This window comes from Salmo trutta, chromosome 4 (genome assembly GCF_901001165.1).
Source record: "Salmo trutta chromosome 4, fSalTru1.1, whole genome shotgun sequence".
Classification (NCBI taxonomy): Eukaryota; Metazoa; Chordata; class Actinopteri; order Salmoniformes; family Salmonidae; genus Salmo; species Salmo trutta.
Genome location: NC_042960.1, coordinates 5,017,038 through 5,039,757, shown reverse-complemented (window position 1 = coordinate 5,039,757; position 22,720 = coordinate 5,017,038). Strand labels below are relative to the sequence as shown.

Sequence of the window (22,720 nt, the reverse complement as noted above, 5' to 3'; positions counted from 1 at the left end):
GATTTGCGTTTATCGTCAAAGGAATGACCGTTACTCCGAGGCCTGTACTCTGGAGCGGGATCGATTTGGAGATGGAGGGCCCGTCATGGTCTGGGGCGGTGTGTCACAGACTGAGCTTGTTGTCATTGCAGGCAATCTCAACACTGTGCGTTATAGGGAAGACATCCCCCTCCCTCATGTGGTACCCTTCCTGCAGGCTCATCCTGACATGTCAATGGCACCAGTCATACTGCTCATTCTGTGTGTGATTTCCTGCAAGACATGAACGTCAGTGCTCTGTCATGGCCAGCGAAGAGCCCGGATCTCAATCCCATTGAGCACGTCTGAGACCTAACGGATCGGAGGGTGAGGGCTAAGGCCATTCCCCCCGAAAGGTCCGGAAAATTGCAGGTGCCTTGGTGGAAGAGTGGGGTAACATCTCACAGCAAGAACTGGCAAATCTGGTGCAGCCTGCTGCTGCCTACCACCGCTCAGTCAGACTGCTCTATCAAATCATATACTTAATTATAATAAACACACAGAAATACGAGCCTTTGGTCATTAATATGGTCAAATCCGGAAACTATCATTTTGAAAACAAAACGTTTATTCTTCCAGTGAGATATGGAACCGTACCGTATTTTATCGAACGGGTGGCAACCCTAAGTCTAAATATTGCTGTTACATTGCACAACCTTCAATGTTATGTCATAATTATGTACAATTCTGGCAAATGAATTACGGTCTTGGTTAGGAAGAAATGGTCTTCACAGTTTTCAACGAGACAGCCGGCCCAAACTGCTGCATATAGCCTGATTCTGCTTGCACTGAACGCAAGAGAAGTGACACAATTTCCCTAGTTAATATTGCCTGCTAATATGCAGGTTTAAAAAACTATACTTCTGTGTATTGATTTGAAGGAAGGCATTGATGTTCATGGTTAGGTACATTTGTGCAACGAATGTGCTTTTGTTAAATCATCACCCGTTTGGCAAAGTTGAAGTGGGCTGTGATTCGATGGTAAATTAACAGGCACCGCTTTGATTATATGCAACGCAGGACAAGCTAGTTAACCTAGTAATATCATCAACCATGTGTAGTTAACTAGTGATTGTGAAGATTGATTGTTTTTTATGAGATAAGTTTAATGCTAGCTAGTAACTTACCTTGGCTCCTTGCAACCACAGGTCCTTCTGATGCTGCACTCCCGTAACATGTGGTCAGCCTGCCACGAGGTCTCCTCGTGGATTGCAATATAATCGGACGATTACCGATTGTTATGAAAACTTGAAATCGATCGACCTCTAGTAGTGTGTCACCTAATTTTAACATTCTGTCATAAAGAGCACATTTTAAACTTGTTAAAAAAAAACTTGTTTTCCCATTTCAAGAGGTTAAATTAAATAAAGTGCTTATATTAGGTGCTTATTAGGTGTCAAATAAAGTAACAGGGAATAGTTTTAATTAAAAGGGAATAGTTTCACCATATTTAAATTAGTTCAGTTCACGTAACAGAATTGACCTTTTACAGTTTTGATTTGTATTCTTTATGAATCACATGAACCAAACAAGGTAACAGTAAACATGTTGTCCCCAACGAATGATGCAGCTGTGTGGGACAATAATAATCTTCAGAAATGACTGTCAAAGCAACACAATAACTAGGGCTTTACAATGATGATGAAAACTTGGGAGACTTTTTGTGGTTAAGTGGGTTCAAACCTTCCTTCAAGACACAGTGTGCGCACAGAGGGACGTTCGTGCGGTTGTCAAAGCAACCGCACCACACTTAACATCTGTACTTACACCTTCACTAAGCCAACACCCCTGCCCTGACAACACTGTGGCCTCCACTTACACCTTCACTAAGCCTACACCCCCACAAGACTCCAGCAACAATGATCCTAACATTAATGAACAGAGTTAATCTCCTTGTACCAAAACAAGAGCTCGTAATGAGAATGTTATAGGCATGACAGCTATGTGCCTCCCTCCATCCCTCTCCCTCCCTCCTCCTCCGTTCCTCCATGCGTGGCTGCAGGGACGGCACCTCCTCCGTTCCTCCATGCGTGGCTGCAGGGACGGCACCTCCTCCGTTCCTCCATGCGTGGCTCCAGGGACGGCACCTCCTCCGTTCCTCCATGCGTGGCACCTCCTCCGTTCCTCCATGCGTAGCTGCAGGGACGGCACCTCCTCTGTTCCTCCGGCCCAGACGGCATCCCTAGCCGCGTCCTCAGAGCTTGCACAGACCAGCTGGCTGGAATGTTTACGGACATATTCAATCTCTCCCTATCCCAGTCTGCTGTTCCCACTTGCTTCAAGATGTCCACCATTGTTCCTGTACCCAGGAAAGCAAAGATAACTGAACTAAATGACTAGCACCCCGTGGCACTCACTTCTATCATCATGAAGTGCTTTGTGAGGCTAGTTAAGGATCGTATCACCTCTACCTTACCTGACACCATAGACCCACTTCAACTTGCTTAATGCCCCAATAGATCCACATCTGGATACGAGGTATTCCCATGTAAAAATGCTGTTCATTGAGTATAGCTCAGCCATCAACACCCTCATCATTAACTTCTTTGAGATCTGGGGGCAGTATTGAGTAGCTTGGATGAATAAGGTGCCCAGAGTAAACTGCCTGCTACTCAGGCCCAAAAGCTAGAATATGCATATTATTAGTAGATTTGGATAGAAAACACTGATGTCTGTGAGTATAACAGAACTCATATGGCAGGCAAAAACCTGAGAAAACATCCAACCAGGAAGTAGGAAATCTGAGGTTGGAGTTTTTTCAAGTGATCCAATATACAGTGTCTGTGGGGTCATATTTCAACAGTCTTTAGAACGTTGCTCCATGCTTCTACTGTGAATGGGGAGAGAATAAGAGCTGTTTGAACCAGGTGTCTGGCAAAATGCAATGAGCTAAGTTACGTGCGCGGCCGTGTTCGTGAGCTGCGTTCCTTTTCATTTCTAAAGACAAAGGAATTGTCCGGTTGGAATATTATTGAAGATTTATGATAAAAACATCCTAAAGATTGATTCTATACATTGTTTGACATGTTTCTACAAACTGTAATGCAACTTTTTGGACTTTTCGTCTGGACTTAGTGAATGCGCCTTGTGCATTTGGAATAGTGAACTGAACGCGCAAACAAAAAGGACGGATATGGGCATAAATATGGGCTTCATCGAAACAAAACAAACATTTATTGTGGAACTGGGAATCCCTGGGAGTGCATTCCAATGAAGATCATCAAAGGTAAGTGAATATTTATAATGCTATTTCTGACTTTTGTTGACTCCACAACATGGCGGGTATCTGTATGGCTTGTTTTGGTGGCTGTATGGCTTTTTTGAAATCTGACACAGCGGTTGCATTAAGGAGAGGTGTATCTTTAATTCTATGTAAAACACTTGTATCTTATATCAATGTTTATGATGAGTATTTCTGTAAATTGATGTGGCTCCCTGCAAAATCACTGGATGTTTTGAAGGCAAAACATTACTGAGCATAACGTGCCAATGTAAACTGAGATTTTTGGATATAAATATGAACTTTATCGAACAAAACATACATGTATTGTGTAACATGAAGTCCTATGAGTGCCATCTGATGAAGATCATGAAAAGTTAGTGATTCATTTTATCTCTATTTCTGCTTTTTGTGACTCCTCTCTTTGGCTGTAAAATGGCTGTATGTTTTTTCGTGACTATGCGCTGACCTATCATAATCATATGGTATGCTTTCGCCGTAAAGCCTTTTTGAAATCAGACACTGTGGCTGGATTAACAAGACGTTTATCTTTAAAATGGTGTATAATACTTGTAAGTTTGAGGAATTTTAATTATGAGATTTCTGTTGTTTTGAATTTGGTGCCCTGCAATTTCACTGGCTGTTGTCGAGGTGGGACGCTAGCGTCCCACATATCCCAGAGAGGTTTAAGGGGTCTGAACCCCACTCTGTGCAACTGGGTCCTGGACTTCCTGACGGGCCGCCCCCAGGTAATGAAGGTAGGAAACAACATCTCCACTTCGCTGATCCTCAACACAGGGGCCCCACAAGGGTGCGTACTCAGCCCCATCCTGTTCTCCCTGTTCACTCACGACTGTGTGGCAACACATGCCTTCAACTCAATCATCAAGTTTGCAGACGACACAACAGTAGTCGGCCTGATTACCAACATTGACGAGACAGTCTACAGGAAGGACATGAAGGCAGAGTGGTGCCAGGAAAATAACCTCTCCCTCAACAAAACAAAGGAGCTGATCGTTGACTTGAGGAAACAGCAGAGGGAGCACACCCCTATCTACATCGACGGGACCGCAGTGGAGAAGGTGAAAAGCTTCAAGTTCCTCGGCGTACACATCACTGAAAATCTGAAATGGTCCACAACAGCGCCTCTACAACCTCAGGAGGCTGAAGAAATTTGGCTTGACCCCTAAGTCCCTAAGGCACAAACTGTTACAGATGCACAATTGAGAGCATCCTGTCGCGCATAACACCGCCTGGTACGGCAACTGCACCACCCGCAACCGCAGGGCTCTCCAGAGGGTGGTGCGGTCTGCCTAATGCATCACCGGGGGCACACTGCCTGCCCTCCAGGACACCTACAGCACCCATTGTCACAGGAAAGCCAAAAAGATCATCAAGGACATCAACCACCCGAGCCACAGCCTGTTCACCCTTCTATCATCCAGAAGGTGAGGTCAGTGCAGGTGCATCAAAGCTGGGACCGAGAGACTGAAAAACAGCTTCTATCTCAAGGCCATCAGACTGTTAAATAGCCATCACTAGCCGGCAACCACCCGGTTACTCACCTTGCACCTTAGGGGAAGCTGCCCTATAGACATGGAATCTTTAATAATGTTTACATACTGTTTTACTCATTTCATATGTATATACTGTATTAGAAAATGGGTGGTTCAAGCCCTGAATGCTGATTGGCTGATAGACATGGTATATCAGACAGTATACCACAGGTACAACAAAACATTTGGTAACCAGTTTATAATAGCAATAAGGCACCTCGGGGGCTTGTGGTAAATGGCCAATATACCACAACTAAGGGCTGTGTCCAGACACTCCGCGTTGCGCCGTGCATAAGAACAGCCCTTATCTGTAGTATATTGATCATATACCACACCCCCTCGGGCCTTATTGCTTAATTCTAGTCTATGCCACTCCGACATTGTTCGTCCTAATATTTATATATTTCTTAATTCCATTATTTTACTTTTAGTTGTGTGTGTATTGTTTGATACTACTGCACTGTTGGAGCTAGGAACACAAGCATTTCACTACACCCGACATCTGCTAAATATGTTTATGTGATCAATAACATTTGATTTGATGCATGGCTGCAGTGACGGCACCTCCCTGCTCATTTGTCTGCTGTCTCCTTGTGAGGTGGTGGTAGAAGGATGGGTGTGTTTGGCGAGGCGCTGACAGACGTTAAAGGCTCAGTCACTACAGGGCCATGACAAATTGTCTGTCTGTCTCATCTCCACTCTGACTAATTACCCTGACTCAGGAACACAGAGGGAACCTACCTACCTACACTACAGCCAGCAGCAGCAGTCACACAGATCTCTTTAGAGCCTCTGTTCATCTACCAGAGTACCCAACAACATCAAGTTTCTCTATGACTCACCCACTCAGAACGGTCACACTGCCCACACTACTTATCTCTGTTTAGCAGTGTATAGGAGCAGAGAGAGAGAGCAAGACACCGAGAGAGAGAGAGAGAGAGAGACACACCAAGAGAGAGAGAGAGACACCAAGAGAGAGAGAGAGAGAGAGAGACACCAAGAGAGAGAGAGAGACAAACCAAGAGAGTGACAGAGAGAGAGACACACCAAGAGAGACACACCAAGAGAGAGAGAGACACACCAAGAGAGAGAGAGAGAGAGAGAGACACACACCAAGAGAGAGAGAGAGAGAGAGAGAGAGACACACACCAAGAGAGAGAGAGAGAGAGACACACACACACCGAGAGAGAGAGAGAGAGAGACACACACCAAGAGAGAGAGAGAGAGAGATACACACACCAGAGAGAGAGAGAGACACACACCAAGAGAGAGAGAGAGAGAGAGACACACACCAAGAGAGAGAGAGAGACACACACCAAGAGAGAGAGAGAGAGAGAGAGAGACACACACCAAGAGAGAGAGAGAGAGAGAGACACAACACACAACCACACACACACACACAAGAGAGAGAGAGAGAGAGAGACACACACACACAACACACACACCAGAGAGAGAGAGAGAGAGAGAGACACACCAAGAGAGAGAGAGAGAGAGACACACCAAGAGAGAGAGAGAGAGAGACACACCAAGAGAGAGAGAGAGAGAGACACACCAAGAGAGAGAGAGAGAGACACACACAAGAGAGAGAGAGAGAGAGACACACCAAGAGAGAGAGAGAGAGAGACACACCAAGAGAGAGAGAGACACACACACACAGAGAGCGAGAGAGAGACACACCAAGAGAGAGCGAGAGAGACACACCAAGAGAGAGCGAGAGAGAGACACACCAAGAGAGAGCGAGAGAGAGACACACCAAGAGAGCGAGAGAGACACACACCAAGAGAGAGAGAGAGACACACACCCAAGAGAGAGAGAGAGACACACACCAAGAGAGAGAGAGAGAGACACACACCAAGAGAGAGAGAGAGAGACACAACAAGAGAGAGAGAGAGAGAGACACAACAAGAGAGAGAGAGAGACACAACAAGAGAGAGAGAGAGAGAGACACACCAAGAGAGAGAGAGAGAGACACACCAAGAGAGAGAGAGAGAGACACACCAAGAGAGAGAGAGAGAGAGACACACCAAGAGAGAGAGAGAGACACACCAAGAGAGAGAGAGAGACACACCAAGAGAGAGAGAGAGAGAGACACACCAAGAGAGAGAGAGAGACACACCAAGAGAGAGAGAGAGAGACACACCAAGAGAGAGAGAGAGAGACACACCAAGAGAGAGAGAGAGACACACACCAAGAGAGAGAGAGACACACACCAAGAGAGAGAGAGACACACACCAAGAGAGAGAGAGAGACACACACCAAGAGAGAGAGAGAGACACACACCAAGAGAGAGAGAGAGACACACACCGAGAGAGAGAGAGACACACACCAAGAGAGAGAGAGAGACACACACCAAGAGAGAGAGAGAGACACACCAAGAGAGAGAGAGAGACACACCAAGAGAGAGAGACAGACACACCAAGAGAGAGAGACAGACACACCAAGAGAGAGAGACACAACAAGAGAGAGAGACACAACAAGAGAGAGAGAGAGACACACACACACACACACACACACACACACAGAGAGATAGAGAGAGACACACACACACTGAGAGAGGGAGAGAGACACACACACACACACACACGAGAGACACACACACACACCGAGAGATAGAGAGAGACACACACACCGAGAGAGAGAGCGACACACACCGAGAGAGAGAATGTGGGTATGCTTGAGTGTCAATTTAGCAAATGTCTGGACTGGAGTGTATATAAAGAGATAGCATGTCAGGGTGATAAGGAATGCATGACTGGAAAGGGAAGTACAAATGGAATATTGCCAATGTCTGGACAGTTATGTGAGAGGTTGGAGGTAACTAAAATAACTAAATCATCCAGAGCCGGTTGATTTCAGGTTCAAGTTTGTGTTAAACATGAGAACATGTTTTGTTCTCGATACTGTCTGCTGAATTCATTGGAAAGAAACCGGAGGACGGTTGTCGGAATACCTCCCGTATCCGCCCACTGGCCGGAACCACACAGACAACGAAAAAGGAAGGAAAATTCTTAGAACAGACAACACTGACCAAATCAACATGTACCTTCACACCCACACAACATCCTTGTTTGAAATCCAAGATTCAGTTAGACAGAAAGCACAGGAACAACCTGAGAGAACAATCCTGCCATTTTATCACAGACAACAGTTTGGGGCATCTCAATAGTTTGAAGTTGCTCCTTTGTCTTCTCTCCTTCACACAAGTAAAGGACATGATGCCACTGTAGTGTATTGAAATGAGTTCAGTGTAAGGTGGGATGCATTTCCTCACTCTATTACCCACTGAACTGAACATCATGTGTGTGTGTGTGTGTGTGTGTGTGTTCTTGCTATCTGTACACACACATTCCTCTATAATGACCTTGATGTACTCCAGCTGCTTTAATACACGTTAAGATGAGCCGTAAGCATGACACACGTGAATGTACACACACACACACACACACACACACACGCAATGGAACCCCTTCACACGGCTCTAGAATAACACTAGCATCTATCATCCTCATTAAGGCACACACACATCTCATTTATTAGCCTTCTCAGGGTATAATAAACACATTAATAAGGAAAGTGCTCGCTCGCCCCTTCCACCTCCAAGGAGAGACTCATTTCTCCGCTTGACTCGCAACACCTGGGACTGCAATCAACCCTGCTTCCACCGCCCGTCCGTCAGACACGGCTGCCACGGCAACAGAGCCGCCACTGTGTTCCCGACGACGGCTCTACGGGCCGAGGAGTGTGTCCCTGTCCCGGTGACAGGCCTGTTTCTCACTTAGCCCCAACCACACAGAGAATACATCACAGCAACACACCGCTTCAGAACTCATTAGGCTGGGCTCCTTGGAGAACGCATTACGTCTCGAAAGGCTCGGCCGGTCACAGACACTTCCACTGATTGTGTGTGTTTTTGTTTGAAAGGGGGCGACTCGTCGATGGAACTCACCAAGCCAAAGTAGTAGTGATGTTTTATGCAAACATTTATGCAGCATGTACCCGGGATGCTACCACACATATCAGTGGTGTTTGATATGGCTTTCTGGCTCAGTAAGGGTGATTGGATGAGGAAAGGGAAGGAGAAAAGGATGGAGATGGATGAACGAAGGGAGACAGGAAAGGAGAGAGGGAAGAGGGGAGAGGGATGGAGAGGAGAGAGGGATGAAAGTAGTACCTTCAGTGGGGTTGACGGCCTCTGGTAAGCTGTCCCAGGGGAGGGTCCAGGAGGGGCAAGGATGAGGTGAGAAGACGGCCTCAATACCACTCTACTGCGGGAACACCCACACACGGACAGACACACCATCAAGGTTACCATAGAAACTTCTCTCTCAGAGCCTACAGGGTTTTTCCGGTCTCAACCAGCAGTAATGAAGTGGTTTACAGAGAGTAGGGAGCGCTCCTCCACCCTGACCGCCGTTAACCCTGTTCCAATCTGAAGAACCACCTGAGGACAAAGACCGCTTTTTCTTTCCTCTCTCGTTCTCTCCCTGTAGAGAAACACACTGTCTGTTAAGTTGGCCTTGTTACCCGGCTCATAGGGGGGATGGAGGTGTTCTCCAGAACTGAAGAGATTGATATTACAGGTAAAGAGCTACGGATGGGGACAAACACTGCATCTTTGAACACTGGCCTTTGGATACTGGATGAAAGCGTTATGAAAGCTTAGTTCACAAAGAACATTGCTCATCAAAAGTTAGCAAGATATTAGAAGTAGTACTACACAGAATGGCCTTTTATCTTTCATTGGTACAAAACAATGCCCTCTTTCTTCAGGCATAAAAAAGGGCAGTTGTTTTCTAAACGGCATATTAAATCACCAAGGACATTCTTCATCGAAATCAAAAGCTTTGAGCTAACCTTCCTTGGCAGTTGTTTTATTGTTATTTGTTTCCATATATTTTTCCATTAAAATAATGGACTTCATGGAAATAAGTAAGTATGAAAATAAGGGCATTTGCTGTATGCCTGAGGCAGTCATTCAGAGGGAAGATCACAAACTATAAAAATGACCTTGAAAAGGCTGCCCGTTTTGTGTCATTGTTGGGTAACAAAAATAAAATGGCCTCTTGAACCAGTTCCAAGCTGGTGCACTACAGCGTAGGAGACAGTAGGTACATACTGCAGAGACACATTTGGAAACTGTCACTCTTATTTCTCAGTGCACCTGGCAAGAAGCCTTTGGAAGCATGGCACACACACAGAGAGAGCTGGGGGAAAGAGGCTCTATGACTGACAGACATCACTGGGTGTGTCAATCTTCTCCCTCACTACAGTCAGTCAGTCAGTCAGTGAGTGAGTGAGTGAAATGGGAAGACAAGGTGAAGCAGCTCTGTATACAATTAAATTCTCAGCTTCACAGTAGGAGGTGATTCAGATTGTTTGTGTGGTGGACAGATGAGATGTAGTGCTGGCTTTGGTAAGCAGCAGTGAGGGATAGCACGTCACACTGTTGGAGCCTAGCCCTCTCTCTTTCTGTCTTTCTCTCTGTCTGTGACGCCCTGGGCTGGCCTCTACACACACAGGCCCCTTGGCTCCACCAAGGCCCCAGACCGTACAACAGCTGCACTCCAGTCCTGCTGGTGACGACCACACAAACACATGCACACACAAAGCCAACCAGCACCGAAATCCATCTGGGCAGGCGAGGGACGGCAGTATATGTGTGTGGGCAGTATGTGTGTGTGTGTATGTTCCTATGTCAGTGCATGTTCTAACTGTGTGCACCTGTGTCTACTCCGTAATCGACCAGGGTTGAATATCACATTCTAAGAGGGCAACTTATCAACATTTACGATTGGCTGATGCACTTCCTGCCGTAGTTGGATATCATATCTGTGTGGCCAGCAAGAAATCTCAGATTTATACTTGGGACCAGCCGTGCCAGAAAACAGTGAGGGTGTTCAGGGTTAGGAAGGTTTGAGCCAGCTGTGGAAGCAGTTTCCTGCCTTGACAGCTGTGTCGGTTTATGTCCCACTGAAACCGCTACTCCATAACGTGTTCCAGGCAGCCATTTGGAGTCCAGCGCTAACAGTACTAGTAATTACACCCTGAGTGGCTGTAGGCTATATTGAGAGTGTGGAGTAATTATGCTAGCGGGTGTGTACTCTGAGCAGTGGTGTTTTTTTCTGCAATTACTACAAGCAGGATAGTCTGGCTGTAAAATGTTATTATTTTTGTATTGGATTCAGTGTTTTTATTCAAATCAAAGTCTGAGGGGAAAGTGAAAGATGTGCACTATAGTGTAAAGTGGTGGCAGATATAAAAGTGGCCTATGGGAGGAAAATTTCGACTTCAATTTGATTACCTGTCAAACAATTACACAGCAAATCACTATTAAAATGCGGTTTACACTTGGTCTAATGACATGTCTGTAAAGAATTAAAATGCGACAAGTGTAGCTGGTCAAAACGACATTTAATGTATACTCATGTGGAATGTCTGTAGACCATCACTGTGACTCTCAGTTCCCTTGTTGCACAGACATGAAAAAAGTTCATGTCTCTGCGACAGTCGCAACGTCCGTTGTCGTGGTTACTGGGCTGCTACAGCAACAAATCCAAATGTGACAAGACGTTGCCGGAGTTCTAAAATTCACAGACAGAATGACCTACTTTTATTTCGTCACACTCACAACCATAAGCAATTTTACCATGCAGGTAATGACGATGTGTTGGGTTTATTTTCCTCAATGAATAAAAAGTAGCCCGCGTAAGTTCCGACGTCGTCAGCTATAACGTTACTCTGTTCATTTTTGTAACTGGCTAGCCAGCTAGCTATTTAGCAAACAAGCTCGCAACGAACCAAATCATTGTTTAGAAAGTACCTTTGAGTTGCCTGGCTGTCGTTTTGTGCTTATAATTTTTCATAACGACAACGTCAAGTTTGATGTTGGACGAAAATATAATGTTTATTTTGTCACAGCGATAACAGTCCACAAACATATCGATAGACCAACTGCAAACCAGCCTTTATAGTAACAGAACGCAACAGCAAGGCCGCAATAATCTGCGAGAAAGCCTTCAATTATAGGAAGCGGGACAATTTTACAACCAATTGGAGTGCATAAATCCTTTATCGTTCTAGCTCAGGGACACAGTCAGTAGGAAGAGGGAGTACTATATTGGAGAAGTTCTGTGTGTTTGCGCGCGCGGTGTGCCTAGAGGCATTCAAGAGAGAAAGGCGCTGCTGCTAGAGAGCATGCGAGTTTTTACCACTGACAGATTTCCTGAAACCTTCAATGTGCCTCATCTAATCCTCCCAGAAAGAGATGGTGGGAAGGCATGAGGGGAGAGTTGATAGAGAGAGAGAGGGAAAGAGATAGAGGGAGTGGGAGAGAGATTAAAATATATTCAATTATTTTGCGTTTAGTCATCGTGGGCCTGGGGCCTCCAACGAAGTGCACCTCCTTCGTTGTTGTCTCAAGGCTTTCCTGTTTCACTTGGCTGGGCTGTTGTGCTTTGACTATGGTTGGGGGGCGGGGCGGTAGTGAGGGCCTTGGGGGTGGAGAGGGCCATCCCACAGGCCTGGGCCGCCCTGGGGACCCCGGGGACTTCCTGGACCTGGAGGTACCAGCGCAGCAAGAGAGGCAGCTGGGACAGCGTGCTGGCGTTGTGGCTCTGGAGAGAGCTCTGTGGAGGAGGATGAGGGGAAAGTGAAGATGGGGGTCTGAGTCAGCTAAGTGATTCATCAGAAGTGTCATCTGCACTAAACCAAGAGCCCAGGTTCCAACAGGCTGATCCCCTCCACTCATCACCCCTCTGGAGATGGAGGAGAGAGACAGGCACTAAGAAAGGCAAGGGTTGGGAGAGAGAGAGAGATGGACAGCTGTAGAGGGGTGTGTGTGTGTTAGTTAATCTATCCTTGTGGGGACCTAAAATCCCCACAAGGATAGTAAAACAAGAAAATGTCTGCCTGTTGGGGACATTTCCCACATTCCCATGAGGACAAAGGCTATTTTAAGTTTAGGGATTAGGTTTAGGGTTACAATTGGAGGTCGACCGATTAATCGGAATGGCCGATTAATTAGGGCCGATTTCAAGTTTTCATAACAATCGGAAATTGGTATTTTTGGACGCCGATTTGGCTGATTTAAAAAAAATATTTAAAAAATCCCTTTATTTAACTAGGCAAGTCAGTTAAGAACACATTCTTATTTTCAATGACGGCCTAGGAACGGTGGGTTAACTGCCTTGTTCAGGGACAGATTTTTACCTTGTCAGCTCGGGGATTCAATCTTGCAACCTTACGGTTAACTAGTCCAACGCTCTAACCACCTGCTTTACATTGCACTCCACGAGGAGCCTGCCTGTTACGCGAATGCATTAAGAAGCCAAGGTAAGTTGCTAGCTAGCATTAAACTTATCTTATAAAAAACAATCAATCATAATCACTAGTTAACTACACATGGTTGATATTACTAGTTTATCTAGCCTGTCCTGCGTTGCATATAATCGCTTAGGTACACGTTGCTCCAACCATAAACATCAATGCCTTTCTTAAAATCAATACACAAGTATATATTTTTAAACCTGCATATTTAGTTAATATTGCCTGCTAACATGAATTTCTTTTAACTAGGGAAAATATGTCACTTCTCTTGCAACAGAGTCAGGGTATATGCAGCAGTTTGGGCCGCATGGCTCGTTGCGAACTGTGTAGACTATTTCTTCCTAACAAAGACAGCCGACTTCACCAAATGGGGGATGATTTAACAAAAGCGCATTTGCGAAAAAAGCACAATCGTTGCACGACTGTACCTAACCATAAACATCAATGCCTTTCTTAAAATCAATACACAGAAGTATATATTTTTAAACCTGCATATTTAGCTAAAAGAAATCCAGGTTAGCAGGCAATATTAACCAGGTGAAATTGTGTCATTATTCTGGCGTTCATTGCACGCAGAGTCAGGGTATATGCAACAGTTTGGGCCACCTGGCTCATTGCGAACTAATTTGCCAGAATTTTACGTAATTATGACATAACATTGAAGGTTGTGCAATGTAACAGGAATATTTGGACTTAGAGATGCCACCCGTTAGATAAAATACAGAACAATTCCGTATTTCACTGAAAGGAAAAACTTTTTGTTTTCGAGATGATAGTTTCCGGATTCGACCATATTAATGACCAAAGGCTCGTATTTCTGTGTGTTATTATGTTATAATTAAGTCTATGATTTGATAGAGCAGTCTGACTGAGCGGTGGTAGGCAGCAGCAGGCTCGTAAGCATTCATTCAAACAGCACTTTTGTGCGTTTTGCCAGCAGCTCTTCGCTGTGCTTTAAGCATTGCGCTGTTTATGACTTCAAGCCTATCAACTCCCAAGATTAGGCTGGTGTAACCGATGTGAAATGGCTAGCTAGTTAGCGGGGTGCGCACTAATAGCGTTTCAAACGTCACTCGCTCTGAGACTTGGAGTAGTTGTTCCCCTTGCTCTGCATGGGTAACGCTGCTTCGAGGGTGGCTGTTGTCGATGTGTTCCTGGTTCGAGCCCAGGTAAGAGCGAGGAGAGTGACGGAAGCTATACTGTTACACTGGCAATACTAAAGTGCCTATAAGAACATCCAATAGTCAAAGGTATATGAAATACAAATCATATAGAGAGAAATAGTCCTATAATTCCTATAATAACTACAACCTAAAACCTCTTACCTGGGAATATTGAAGACTTGTTAAAAGGAACCACCAGCTTTCGTATGTTCTCATGTTCTGAGCAAGGAATTTAAACGTTAGCTTTCTTACATGGCACATATTGCACTTTTACTTTCTTCTCCAACACTTTGTTTTTGCATTATTTAAACCAAATTGAACGTTTCATTATTTATTTGAGGCTAAATAGATTTTATTGATGTATTATATTAAATTAAAATAAGTGTTCATTCAGTATTGTTGTAATTGTCATTATTACAAATAAATAATAATAAAAAAATATCAATAAAAAAATTAACTGGCCGATTAATCGGTATTGGCCTTTTTTTGTCCTCCAATAATCGGTATCGGCGTTGAAAAATCATAATCGGTCGACCTCTAGTTACAATTAAGGTTAGGGTTAGAATTAGGGTAAGGGGCTAGTGGTTAGTGTTATGGTAAGGTTTAGGGGTTGGGGAAAATAGGATTTTGAATGGAAATTAATTGAAGGTTCCCACGAGGATAGAAGAACATAATGTGTGTGTGTGTGTGTTTCCAAGAGAGCGAGAATAGAGAAAGAGAGAAACAGACATTGAGCATTGAAAGAGGTGACAGTAGATAAAGCCAAGGGTCTTTTCTCTGGCTCTCTGTCCTGTGGATCTGTGGATAGACAGCAGTGGCTGTGTGGGAGAAGAGAGGAGACATGCTAGGCTGAGTGTGAAACTGGAAACCACTGGAGCACAGCTGACCCCTAAGAGCCTCATTGTGAGAACTTCACTTCATTCCAATCCCAGGCTATACAGCTATGAGAACAGGAGGAGAGATGGAAGAGAAGAGGAGAGGAGAGAGGTGTGCAGAGGAGACCCTGTTAACCCCTGGCTCCAAGGCATAATAGATCGATAACTAACACCCCGTGATGGCATCTCATAAAAACCCAAACCACCAAAACACTAAACAAAATATGGGAAATCTATAACTAAAATGTTCCCAGGAAAATTCAGCTAGGGGCAAATTAAAATAACTTTACGATGAACTACAGTAAGTGATTGGCAGCAAATCTTATCCTTTCAACACCACTCTCGAAGCCTAATTTCTCATATCCGAAATTAGGCTCTGTCTCCATGACAATGACATCATTTTAAAATCAGCACGTCGAACCAAGCATGATCCCAAAGCCGGTTCATTGAAATGCATATCAACCAACTACATTTAAAATAGACCTATTTGTCATTGTGGTGTTATCATCCACAGCCAGGTGGACCACCTTTGAGAATAGAATCTGTGCCCACACACACACACACACACACACACACACACACACACACACACAGTCTTAGCAAGGCACTATTCTGCCTGGTTTCCACTGTATAAAGCCTCTGTGGGTGTACAGGTACCACCTGATGAGACATTCAATGTAGAAGGGTGTCATGCATCATTTCAGAGGCCTTCATAATACGGTCGACCTGGCAACAGGTGTAAGTACTCAAATGAGGTAGCAGGTGATGACAGGGGACAATAGGGTAATATGCTACTGTTAAAATAAAATGTGCCACACACTCAGAGCTACCACTTGTCTAAAACTAGCATGGAGACTAAACAGGCCTGGGAAATGCAAGTTGCATAAAGGTTGAAGAAACACAATTGCAAGAGAAATGCTGGTAGTTTACATATTTAGTGACCAGCAGAAGGGAGGCTCGGTCCGTGGAATATAAATCAAGTGCATAAAGCAAGAACTCTGTAGCCTGAGTCCCAGATCTGTTTGTGCCGTTTTGCCAGTGACAGCAATGGAGTTGGAAAGACAGCACAAACAGATCTAGGACTCAGGCTCAGAGTTCTAGACTAACTTCCCTTCAAACATATAACTAACAGATAACCTCCAAGCCTTCCTTACCAGGTATTGATGGATACAAGGCAGCAACACAACATCAGTCAGAGTGAAGTACAGACCCTCAGCAAACACATGCTCCAGCTCTGTGGTCTTCACTTTCCTGATGTCAGAGCGCTCCCTATTGGTTGTGGATGGAACTGCACCACTATCCACATACAGCTTGGCCAGGGCTGCTCGGAGTTCTAGCCCGTCCGCGGACTGCGAATCCTGGGGCTGGGTGATGTCTGTCCCTTGGTCCTCCTGGAGGTCCTGAGAGATTTTCTTCTGGTTCTTCTTCTGCTGCTGGAGCTTCTGCCGGCGGATCTTGTCATCGTTGTGCACCTTGACGGGCTCGCCTAGTGTCTTTTGGAGGTTGAGGAGGGCAGGTGCAGGGATGGGTTAGTGGGCTGCCGGAGGTGGGCCTCCACAGCCGAGGGGATACTGAGCTCACACAGCCTGGTCCACTGGCTCACCTATAAGGGAGAGGAGGAACATGCATTCATTTTGACTAATATTTGTGGCATTGGTGTAATGTGGAGTTGTATCTTTATACAGCAGTACTGTGTGTCCAAGACAACTAGTAGACAAGTTTATCCCATCTTACTCACTAGCTCATAAAAAAAACCCTTTGGGAGAATATAAGATCAATTGGTTTTCCAATGGGAAAGCTCCTACGGATGTGTGACAATTTAATTATGCCTAAAAACAAAAAAGAAACAAAAACACTAATGTCATGTATACACAAACAGAATCATTCATAGTTTTGCCAATGGCACTGCATGCATATCATAATAATTGAGTGTTGCCCCTTACCTCAGCGCAGGCCTTCAGACAGGTCTTCTTGAACCCTAGCAGTGATGCTGCATCCTTCCTTCTGGGGTCTGCCTCACAGGTCCTGTCTACAATATGCCTGAGCACCACAGCCAGCCCGGCCCTGCAGTACCTCCCAGTCTCATCCAATACGGCGGGGAGACGGCAGGCCCTCACCAACACGGGCAAGTCCTTGACATGGACCATCGAGACAGCTAAAGACTTTGGTACCTGTTGAAGCAATATTGTTGTTGACATGTATTCATTCACCTTCACTATACTGTGTACTATAGTTGACTGAAACATGCTCCCAACTTCTTTGCCTGTCATTACTGTCTACAACGCAAAGCAAATCGACAATGACAAACCTGTGACTTCCAGGGTTGTGAGCTTTGTGTGTCAGGCTTGGCAGAGACGAGGAAGACTTCTGATGTGCACTCGCAATAAGACAGGAGGAAGAGCGAGATGGAGGTGTGTAGGGGAACAGAGGGCTGCTCGTTTTGGGAGGATAATTCCAGGTAGAGACACTGGTTGCTGCTCCTGATGTGGGTCTGTCTGCGTCATTGTGACAGGAGGTACTGAATAGGTTGAATATTGGTGTCAATCAAACCTGTAAACACGACAAATGGTATTGTGGCAACAAACGCTGACCAAAGTTAGCTGACCAAAGTTAGCTGACCAAAGTTAGCTGACCAAAGTTAGCTGACCAAAGTTAGCTGACCAAAGTTAGCTGACCAAAGTTAGCTGACCAAAGTTAGCTGACTAAAGTCAACTCCATACATCTCAAGATGTATGTCTATATCGTGAAGTAGAGTTTAGTCTGCTAAGACTTGCCTATGCTTGCCTATCCAACGTTAACTTACCTACTGTTAGCTAGGTAACGTTAGTAGCTGTCTAGCTAGATATACATTTAGCTAGTGCTCTACATAGACAGTTAGCCCACGCCTCGTTTCTGTTTAGGTTCTGACTACCAAGCAAACTATGATACATTGAAATTAGCTACTTACAGTTCATGAGAAGCTCACTGTGCACGTATGCACGTCACTTCCTCAAGTAAGTTTCCACGTGTAACAGTCAATACAGACCGACCTGATCAATGATACATACATTCAAATACATACCACAATTAAATGTAAACCTTGTATTACAAAATGATTTATCCACTATATTGTTATAGTGGCGTATTTTGAATACAGTCTAGATAATCAAAATATGCTACGGGTAATGGTCGAAGTCCGTGCAACAAATTAGCTTGCTTGTTTCTTCGGATGTATTTAGTGGATGGACAAGAATGCCGCTAGGAAATAAAGGCGTTTCAGCTACAGTAGCTCAAATGCCACTTGTTAAGTTACTGTAAATATTTACGTGTCATAATAACCACATTAGTGTGAGAAATACACGTTAAATATATTTGAGAGTAAGGTAAGGTAATCAAACATGACGAATCTCAACTAACCTTTGCTAGCTTGCTAGCTACTTGAGCTAGCTAGCAGGTTTCCCAACCAAGGCTAACGTTAGCTTAGCTACTTGGTATAGCTAGATAGCCAACTGGACACCTTGCTAGACAGCTTCAGAAGCTGACAGTCACGTACAAGTCAGAATTTCTTACCTAACATTACGTACATGCAAGTTAGTGTAGAAGCAGTTGACCTTTGTGTCAATTGTAACTAATTTGTTATGTTTTCTGTCTAGCTTTGCCATCCAACAATATCACTAAAGTTACTCACTAGCTGTCAGATGATCAATTAGCCAGTACTATATTTATCAACTGGATGAGGCCAAAAACAGGTTAGGGCTTATAGTCAAAGCATATGCCATATTCTACATATCCTTTATATCTACAGCTCAGTGTGATCATGGCTGCATCAGTGAGTCTGGAGTTGGACCCTGTCTTCCTAAAGGGACTGGGATACCTGCACTCAAAGAGCAAAGACTCTGTGGATAAACTCAGAGCTCTGCTGGACGAGTCTCTATCTGGCAGAGGGAGTGATTCCTCTTACCGCTCATCACTGAAGGTATGGTACTGTGGCTTAGTTGGTAGAGCATGGTGCTTGCAATGACAGGATTGTAGGATCGATTCCCAGGACAACCAATACATACAAAAATGTATGCACACATGACTAAGTGGCTTACGATAAAAGGGTCTGCTAAATGGCATATATTATTATTATTATTATCATACTATATCGCGTTCATTCACCTCTCTTCAGAACATGATGTTGTCATCATTTTACAGGCTGGCACGATTATATTCTAATGTCATCATAGGGGGTTTTGACAGTAGTTCAAAGGGAATCCATAGACATACATGATTGAGGCGTAAAATATGAAACCTTACCTAGGCACCTGTGTCTTGCTTTACCCGTGTCACTCGTTACCATTTCAGACATCCCTTCGCTGCCGCTTCTCTCTAGTTCTTTCAGTCACTCCCAACATTTGTATCCTGGAGAAGTAGCTCTGAAGCCTTGTGTTTAAAAAACAAACAAGTGTAGACCTTGTATCTATCAACAGGAGGTGGAGGTGACAAAGGTGTCGGTGTCCAAGATGAGCATAAATAAACAGGACTCTAAGTCCTCCTCCAGCTCCTCCTCTTCATCTAGCAGCAGCAGCAGCAAGTCCAGCAGCTCAGAGAAGAGCAAGAAGGAGGTGGAGAAGAGGCCTTCAGAAAAGGTACAAAATGGAATGGATGCTGTGCCTGAGTAGGGGATAGGGATTTATTCATGATCTAGGCTAGTTTGTTCCAGAACCAAACCAGTACTGCAAATCATGGAAAACACAACCACAAAAACCATGTGTAATCGTTCGTCATACATAATGTTATTAAATAGAATTTTAAGACGTTCATCCATGTTCCAGAAATTCCATTCCTTCTAGAACCAAACATGCGTACACAATTATCCACTGGACTTACATAATGTTATACATTGGACACATAATTGGAGTAATTTGTTCAGTGTGGCATATCTTTAGTTTGTTGAGATGACACAGAACGTAAACTGTCACGTAAAGGTCATACGTCAACATTTTAGTATGAAATCCCTATTTTTTGAGGTCGAAATAGAACATACCACCTACATATCAACTTTATAAACCTTCCTAACACCTTTATATAACCTTCCTAACACCTTCATAACACCTTTATTAACCCTTATAGCACCTTCCCGTTGTCTTCCAGGTGAGGGTAGAGTCAGGTGAAGGACCTGAACCGTCTAAGAAGCCTCGTCTGGAGCCCAAGCAGCAGGAGAACCGCTCGTCCCCTGTCACAGTCCAGCCCTTCAAAGACATACCTCTGCCTGACTTCTCCAACTTCGACGCGGAGACCAACGCTGACGACTTCGCCATGGAGATGGGCCTGGCCTGTGTGGTTTGCAGGTACGTACCCGGACGTTTTTGAATGTCACCTGGGTCGCAACTGAAAACAAAAAAGTCCATGTAGTCTTTGGTGCCTAATGAACACTACGTCTATAACTCTTTCAGTGATGAATGGCTGTATGTACTGTGTGTAATGTATTTTCATTGATAAATAAAATCAATCAATTAATCAATTAGTTTCATTTTGATGACCACAGGCAGATGACGGTGACGTCGGGCAACCAGCTAGTGGAGTGCCAGGAGTGCCACAACCTCTACCACCAGGACTGCCACAAGCCCCAGGTGACGGACAAGGACGTCAACGACCCGCGCCTGGTGTGGTACTGCGCCCGCTGCACCCGGCAGATGAAACGCATGGTAAGAGATAGATAGACGACAAAGTCATCCTGGCTGAGTCTGAAATGGCACCCTGTTTCTTACATAGTGCACTACTTTTGACCAAATCCCTATGTGCGCTTGTCAGAAGTAGTGCACAATATAGGGAATAGAGTGCCATTTTGGACGCAAACCATGTGAGCAATACTTATAACAAGGGGTGTATTCAGTGAGTTGAGACCTTCTGAACGTTGCAGATAGAAATGTAATGAACAGAGCTGAAACGATTCCTTACTCTACCTAACAGACAATCATTTATTTTCTACACAATACATTTCTATTTGAACGTTCTGTAATGTTTTACACTCCCAAAAGACTCCAGTTGAATGGGTCCTTATGCTGTTGTTGGTTTTCCTGCCAGGCCCAGAAGACCCAGAAGCCTTCACAGAAGCCGACACCAGCCGTTGTGTCAGCAGCCCCCGTGGTGAAGGACCCTCTGGTGAAGAAACCGGAACTCAAGGTCAAACCCGACACATCCAGCACCTTTCAGGCCTTCAAACGAACTGAGGTGAAGGTAAGCATTACAACACCAGAGCTGCATATTTGAACTACAAGTCATATTTAGGTTAAATTTAATTTTTCAGTAAGATATACCTTGTCTAATGCAATCTGATCATGTAATACCCAGACATTATACAACATTACATGGCATACAGTGCAATAGCCTTTTCAAAGATGGCGGACATTTAGGTTGAATGTAAAGACAAAATGTATATATGTTGTCATGCAAACTGACCATGTGTGTAATACGTGGACATTATACTAGGGGGAAAGGATCAGTCATTTTGATGTGCTTAGGAGTATTGCATCTCTAACGCTTGTTTCTTTCCCTCCTAGGCGTCTGCAGCAGTATCTGCCAACCCCTCCAGTAGCAGCGGCTCATTGCAGTCGGGCAGCGGCCTCACAGGGTGGGCCGCCTTCGGGGCCAAGACCTCCTCTGGCCCTGGCGCCAGCACCAAACCTGGCTCCTCAGGGCCAAGTGGAAGTAGCAAGACATCCTCTACCCCGCCTGGCCAGAAACCTGCCGGACTCTCTGGGCTGGCCAGCTCTAAGACGGGCGGAGGATTGGGCGGCAGTGGCTCCAAGATGGCGATCGGAGGAGGAAATGGAAATAATGGTGATGGTGGAAACGGCTCCAGCTCTGTGCCTCTGAAGCCTCCTCCACCTCTGACCCTGGGGAAGCAGACCCTAAACCGGTCCTCCAGTGGGGAGAACCAGGGGAGGGGGACAAGTCCTGGGTCCTCCCCCAGCGGGTCTCAGCCCAGCCTGGGAGGGAACGGCGGAGGGTCTGGGGGCAATGGAGCAGGGAATGGGAACGGTAACGGGTCGAAGGCGGCGGCTGAAGCGCCAGGGGGTGGCAAGGCGCCCACGTCCCAGGAGTCTCAGCTCAACGCCATGAAACGCCTGCAGATGGTGAAGAAGAAAGCGGCTCAGAAGAAGCTGAAGAAATGAATGGAATGAGAGGAGTAGTGAGGGAAGGAAAGAAAGAAAGAAAGAAAGAAAGAAAGAAAGAAAGAAAGAAAGAAAGAAAGAAAGAAAGAAAGAAAGAAAGAGAGAAAGAGAGAAGTGTGTAAGTAAGATGTTAGAGGTGGAAGTTATGAATGGGAGTGCCAGAGCATTGAATTAACTGTAACATGGATGTAACCTAATCCATTTGAATACTTGAATTTCATTGATGTATGAAATGCTGCTGGAGATACTGTTAGTGGCTATAATGTGCCTCTTCGTTCTGTCCAAACTCAGCCACGGCAAAATTTAATAAAATGTAGTATTTTTATGACAGTAGAATTGTCTTTTTTTTGTGAGGATAAATCTCAAAAGTCTGAAAAGGATATGAGATCATCAGCAAGCAGTCATCTAATGAACAAGCCGTTAA

At 44.9% G+C, this 22,720-nt stretch overlaps 1 protein-coding gene and 1 pseudogene across 3 annotated transcripts; one reads left to right on the top strand and one right to left on the bottom strand.

Annotated features, from left to right (window-relative positions):
* LOC115191583 (glutathione S-transferase C-terminal domain-containing protein-like) overlaps nucleotides 1-18,160 on the bottom strand; it is a 62,608-nt pseudogene extending 44,448 nt beyond the window's left edge.
* Nucleotides 18,161-18,355: 195 nt separating this feature from the next.
* LOC115191714 (integrator complex subunit 12) lies at nucleotides 18,356-22,627 on the top strand. 3 transcript variants are annotated; one of them, XM_029749566.1, is made up of 7 exons: nucleotides 18,356-18,519; nucleotides 18,942-19,112; nucleotides 19,609-19,767; nucleotides 20,273-20,469; nucleotides 20,667-20,826; nucleotides 21,206-21,358; nucleotides 21,682-22,627. In XM_029749566.1, the coding sequence occupies exons 2-7, from the start codon at nucleotides 18,954-18,956 to the stop codon at nucleotides 22,294-22,296; spliced, it is 1,443 nt and encodes a 480-aa protein (XP_029605426.1). In that variant the 5' UTR covers nucleotides 18,356-18,519; nucleotides 18,942-18,953; the 3' UTR covers nucleotides 22,297-22,627. The 3 variants fall into 3 exon arrangements, with proteins under 3 accessions (XP_029605426.1, XP_029605425.1, XP_029605424.1); XM_029749565.1 differs by having other exon boundaries at nucleotides 18,366-19,112; nucleotides 21,206-21,352; XM_029749564.1 differs by having other exon boundaries at nucleotides 18,367-19,112.
* The last annotated feature ends 93 nt before the right edge of the window (nucleotides 22,628-22,720 follow it).

Bases quoted from the DNA above. Each gene is read 5' to 3' on its own strand.
- LOC115191714 (XM_029749564.1), top strand. From the start codon at position 18,909: ATGCCATATTCTACATATCCTTTATATCTACAGCTCAGTGTGATCATG. The intron at 19,113-19,608 runs GTATGGTACTGT...ATCTATCAACAG, and splicing joins CTTACCGCTCATCACTGAAG to GAGGTGGAGGTGACAAAGGT. The intron at 20,470-20,666 runs GTACGTACCCGG...TGATGACCACAG, and splicing joins CTGGCCTGTGTGGTTTGCAG to GCAGATGACGGTGACGTCGG.